Genomic DNA, 6,000 nt, shown 5'->3' with positions numbered 1-6,000 from the left:
GGCAAGAGGGCATTTGGTACTGAAAGCAACCAGAACCTGAACTCACAGAAGAAATAATTTTTGGGAACACTATTCTGTAACACTCAATGCCTTTTGGATTATGAAGTTTTAAATGTCAAGCACAATTGAAACTCAGCAGAAATTTTTCACATCTTATAAATAACAACATGGAAAAAAAAAACAAGGGTCAAGTGATTTATGCCTGGGACCCAAAATTCAGCAACCCAAGCCAGGTCTCAGAATTTCTCACTCTTTGTACTAAGATTATTAAGCTCAGCTGCTGTGTTCAGTATTTGTTTCCATGGACATTACTAAAAAAGCATTTTACTTTAGCATTTGGGGGGGGGGGGCAATACAGCACCATTTATAGCTTTCTTTACCCATAAAATAACCTTATTAAACAACCATCTTTAGGGCTGGCATTATACACAATGAGGAAGTAACAGCTTGGTTCCAAGTGGCTAACGGCGAAGTCAAAATTTGGGTTATGCCAGTTTTTTTCTTTTGTATCTTCTTGACTTAGAAGTTAAACCACACTCTAACATTTCTAATTTAGTCAACCCTTGTGCATATTTCTGACACAAATACAAAAATTTCAAGAAATATACATGTTTCCATCATCAAATCCACTCTGCCAGTTGGGATAATACAGCAGTCGAGCTAATGATCCCATAACTAGTAGTATGTGATTTCTTTCCCTATTTAGACTATGTTTCCTATTCCTGATTTTGGGGGGGGGGGGAGTTGGAAATGGTGGAAGAGACACAGAGAGAGAGAGAAAGCCTTGTTCTAAAGGAAACCGATTCATTCACTTTTTGTTTTCAGGAAAAGAAAAACATCCTCAATAATACAAATACTCAATTCTACTACGAATACACCTACAGAAACAGTAAACTACAGTAAACTTGTTGATGTACTTCAGAAAGTACAAGCAATTGAGAATATCATAAAAACAAGAATTTAGCTTTAAATTAGAAATTTATTTTAAAAATCATTATCTTGTGTTTCAGACACACAGGTCTGAGAGATAACCCAGAAGGGACAACACCTTTTCTAGAAGTTTCTCCGCAGACAGTCAATACTGATTTCGAAACTGATTGCTGAGGTCTTGGAGCTGTGCTATCAAGGCGTCCACTGCTGCCATTTCATCAGCTAACTCTCTGGAAATTTCTCCACTTGCCACATCTGTAAAAAGTTGCTGCAACATAAAACACATACACACACAAAGAACTATCAAAAACAATTTTTAAAATGCCTTAAAAAAATAATCACAGAGTATAGCATTTAAAATCGTTTTGCTTACCACTTCATCATTACAGTGGCAATGGCAACATTTGTTTTGGTCTCTTGAAAATCTACATGCTTTAAAAATCCAACAATATACCAAGAGAATACCTGTACTTACAAATTACACTGAGTTTTACTCTTCAAAATAGTTCCTTAAACACTGGGTATTCATTTCTGAATTTATAACTTTTTAAAAAATATTTTAAAAATAACAGGCATTGTTCACTCAAATATATTTACTATATATGCAAGCAAAACAAATGTACTTTATGTTCAAACTAATAAAAATCATACCTTTTATTTTACTTATCTGAAAATTAACTCCAGTTTAGGTCTCAGAGAATATAAAGATTATCAGAGTTTGATAAAAACCAAAAAACAAACAAACAAAAACACAGCAAAATAAAACAAAAACAAGCATGCCTTCCGTCTGGAAAAGGCGGCTTATTGCAACACATCTCAGTAACACTCCCACAGCCAAAAACATGTTGGAATGCTCCTCCTGGGACTGTCTGCTCAGGCAATGTGGGCATCCGAGAAAACGAGCTAACAGAACTGCTTATGCCACATTTTGTGTGTGTACACACATGTGCACGCACGTGACTGCGTGTTAATCTAAGGTAGAATTTACTCAGCTTGCTGTGAATATTTTGCATCAGATTTCGACGAGTCGCATTTCATAACAAAATGACACTTCTTGTGCTGCAGTATGCTCAGTGAAGAAAATGCCTTTCAGGAAAATAACCTAGATTCAGTGTGAGCGTCTATGTGTGCCTGCAAATCAGTCAGCCTCTATCCTGACGAGGGAAGAAGGCAGCAGAGAGAAGCAGAGATTTTGAAGGAAAGAATAACTTGCTACGAGTTCCCAAGAGCGTGGGTAGTCAAATGTGTTGTAGCTCCAGGCCCTCTGGCACTCTCGTGGACAGCCCCCACGCCACTGAGGCAGCAGATCTATAACATGACAGGGCGTGCATGGACTGATGGCCTGGTGCGTGATTCTACGGCTTCCAGAAACTGATTTCCACAACTTCTGGCCTGACAGAGAAAGATCAAAGACTCATGCAAACCATACCTACATCAGGCTGTTTATCTTAATTCATTTATATTCTAAAAACACAGGCTTTGAAATTCAATTTAGCAAATGCAATTCATTCCAAAACCAAACAAGGCATAGGAACCAAAGGCTCCCAAGTCTTACACGCAAAAAGTGCTTCAGGAAGGAGGCACTGGGAGGCAGTTCTTCCCTTTTACAGGGATCCAGTTGGGATTTAATGGCAGAATTTTAACACAGAGGATGCTCTGAGGAATTGTTTTCAGTATTTGGGAATGCAGCACAATATTAAAATACATGCGTGGGTAACATGAATCAGTCTTGTAAGAACAGGTTTATGTAAAAGTGATAACTTTAAAGAAAAAACTTGACAGAGTAGGGGCCCAGAGGAGTATATCCCTAAGAAATAAACAGGTATAGATGGGTTGTGACCTAACCAAACTTTGGGAACATAATCATCATTTGGGAAGAAAAGTCACAAATATAGCCTGCTGCTTTGAATTTCTATGAGAGCTTTTGCAAACTTCTGATTCATGTAATTCTGAAGTTGCGCTGGCAAGTTGGGAGGAAATGCAGTTAGATAACTAGGAATAGTAAATCAATTTTCTGAAGAAGCAAAAATTAAGCCTTCACCTGAATTAACAAAAAGACGTATATTAGAAATGTTTTTCGAAGAATAAAAAGCTTCCCAGAAATGGCTTCCATGTGCCACAGACTTTCTCTCAGAAGGAAATCAAAATCAATCTGCAACCCACAACTAAATGGTCAAAGTGAATAAAGATGAGAAAACAAAGTACCAAACTGTATTGGAAATTATGTCCTTTTAAATTTGTTTCCAGAGATGTAAGCCAAACCTGTCTACAAATTAGAATCACCAAGAAATCTTAACAGATTTTCCAGGCTCCATCCCAGACCTGAATCTGTATCCATCATGGAAACAGCGCAAGAATTCTCTCTTCAGAAGCATCCCGATCTGACTGTAGGCAACCCTGACCCCAGGGTTGTTCCTAGGTTACTATCTGCAGTAACAGCCGCTTTCAGCTGGTATGCCGGAGTCATCCATCTACCTTAAATTTGTTGTTAAAACTATGTATCACTTACTTGCTATTTTGCTCTAAATTAAGTTTTAACTTGCATGAAAGTCTTTGCTAAAGACTTTAAAATTATCAATAGATGGAAAACAAGCAAAAATATTGAAGTAATTGTAGGTTTGATGACTTATATTTTTTCCTCTTTTTCTTCTTATAAAGATTTATTTAATTTTTACTGGAAAGCTAGAATATACAGAGGAGAGACAGAGAGGAAGATCTTCTGTCTGATGACCAAGTGATCCCAACAGCCGGAGCTGAGCTGATCTAAAGCCAGGAGCCAGGAGCTTCTTCTGGGTCTCCCACTTGGGTGCAGTATCCCAAGGCTTTGGGCCATCTTCTACTGCTTTCCCAGTCCACAAGCAGGGAGCTGGATGGGAAGTGGGGCCACCAGGATTAGAGCTAGCACCCATATGGGATCCTGGCACATGCAAGGCCAGAACTTTACCCACTAGGCACTGCGCCGAGCCCCTTAGTTATACTTCTAATACTCACTGAAATTCTAGCTCCTGGCTCTGCTTTCCTGATAACATGGGATCTGGGAGACACTGGTGATGGGTCAAGCGACTGAGTTTCTGCCACTCACATGGAAGACCTGGAATGAATACCCAGCTCCCAGGTTTGGCACCTCTGCCACTGGGATTTGGGAAGTGAACTACTTGATGGAAACTCTCGGTCTCTCAATAAATACTTTCAAAGATGAATTTAAGAGTTTGTAAGTCTAACTCAGTTTATCAAACATCTAACAAATGCCTCTTAAGTTTGATAGTAATAGGTCAAAGAATAAATCTATTCTCCTGAAGGATTTTTTGTTTTTCTTTTCAGATTGTTTTAGAGCTAGGAGTAACGTGCATTAAACTATAGAAGATGACCCAAAGGGGCCGGTCCAATGGCTCAACTGGCTAATACTCTACCCCCAAGTATCAGCTTCTCATTTGAGAGTTGGTTTGTATTACAGCTATTCCAATTCGATTTGGCTTTCTGTGGCCTGAGAAAGCAGCAGCAGATGGCTCAAGTCCTTAGGCTCTGTATCCACATGAGAGACCCAGAGGAAGCTCTGGCGCCTGGTTTCAGAGTCACTCAGCTCTAGCCACTGCGGCCATTTGGGGAATGAACAGTAAATGAAAGGTCTTTCTTTCTCTCCTTCTCCCTGTAAATCTCCCTTTCCAAAATAAATAAATAAGTAAATAAAAGTAAAATAAATCTTGTTTTAATACAAGAAATACAAACTAAAACCAAAGGTTAACTGGAGTACCACCATTGGGGCATATATGTCAGCTGAGAAAACAACATTTAAAAAAGAGCACTGCTAAATTTAGAGAAAGCATCTAGGGCGACTGGGGAGACATTCACTTCGTAGACTCTTTAGTTACCCACATTTAGGGTTGTCTGACCATTGGATCAAGAAAACTGCCTTGGACTGTTATCTAAAATACAAAAAGGGCTTAAAAAAATCCTTAACGTAAAACAAGGTCTGAGAGCAATAAGCTGGTATCAGCAACCTCTCTCAACATGACGGCTCTAACGATTCCACCTGTCCCGCTCACCTTGGCTTTAGACGACAAGCCCCGCAAATTGAGCCGCACTGAAGACAGCACTTGCACAGCTTCTTGAGGACTGGATTTGTTTTTACTGCAGTTCATAGCCACTGGATGACAAACACGGGCAGAAATGTCTGTTAGCAATTGGTAATGACAATTTACAAATATAAAAACCAATTATTCAAATTAAATGCTATGGTAACCTAAATAAATAAATAAATAAATAAATAAATAAATTTTATGGTAACCAACTTTAAAAGCAATTCTATCTAGAAAATTTTTATTCTTGAAAAAAGACAAAGTTAAATGCATAGGATTAAAAATTAAGTTCCAGATTTGCTGCACAGTACATTAAGCCTCTGCCTTTGAGGCTGTCATCCCATAAGGGCACTGCTGTGTGTCCCAGCTGCTCTGCTTTCAATGCAGCTGTTTGCTAATGTGCCTGGAAGGGCAGCAGAAGATAATCCAAGTGTTTGGGCTCCTGTACCCAGATGGGAGACCCAGATGAAACTTCACCTTGGCACAGCTCAGGCTATCACGGCCATTTGGGGAATAAACCAAAGGATGGAAGATCTCTTGTATCTCTGCCTCGGCAGCTTTCAAATAAGCTTTTTTTTTTTTTTTTTAAAGAAACGTGTCTAACTCTTTGCTCCCCCTTTATAAGAAAATACACTGGCAAGAGGAATTCTGAAGAAAACAGGGGATCTTTGGTGAGTTAGACATCAGAGCAAGAGTCTGAACGGCACATGCACGTGTGCCCCATGCCCAGATCACTGAAGTCAGGAAAGGAGACCTTAGTGACAACAAGGTGCCCAGAGAGGACAAAAACAGACACAGTGCATCTTACGGTGGCTTCCAATGGGCAATCAATGATAGTGCGAGCCCAGGGAACAACATGCTCTAACACGCAGCTCAATTCTTACTTCATCTTCCTTTTCATACTCCAGGGTTGTAGCACCCTTCTGGAAGAACTGACCCTAACACCACTATCTGCAGTTAAACAATGACCACAACAGGGTTTTCAAGCTCCTGA

General features: G+C 39.4%; 1 protein-coding gene across 1 annotated transcript in view; it reads right to left on the bottom strand.

Moving 5' to 3' along the window:
* Nucleotides 1-975: 975 nt before the first annotated feature.
* The window catches only part of TTC27 (tetratricopeptide repeat domain 27), a 128,843-nt gene continuing 123,818 nt past the window's right edge, over nt 976-6,000 (bottom strand). Inside the window, exons 19-20 of the mRNA XM_040993048.1 lie at nt 4,974-5,074; nt 976-1,198 (exon numbers count right to left, since the gene is read on the bottom strand). Coding sequence (XP_040848982.1) covers nt 1,076-1,198; nt 4,974-5,074 — 224 coding nt within the window. The 3' untranslated portion in view covers nt 976-1,075. The remainder of the gene's footprint in view (nt 1,199-4,973; nt 5,075-6,000) is intronic.

Source organism: Ochotona curzoniae, unplaced genomic scaffold, assembly GCF_017591425.1.
Source record: "Ochotona curzoniae isolate NIBS_2020 unplaced genomic scaffold, NIBS_Ocur_1.0 contig_883, whole genome shotgun sequence".
NCBI lineage: Eukaryota > Metazoa > Chordata > Mammalia > Lagomorpha > Ochotonidae > Ochotona > Ochotona curzoniae.
The sequence above is the reverse complement of the archived record's forward strand: the minus strand, read 5'-3'. Positions and strand labels throughout refer to the sequence as shown.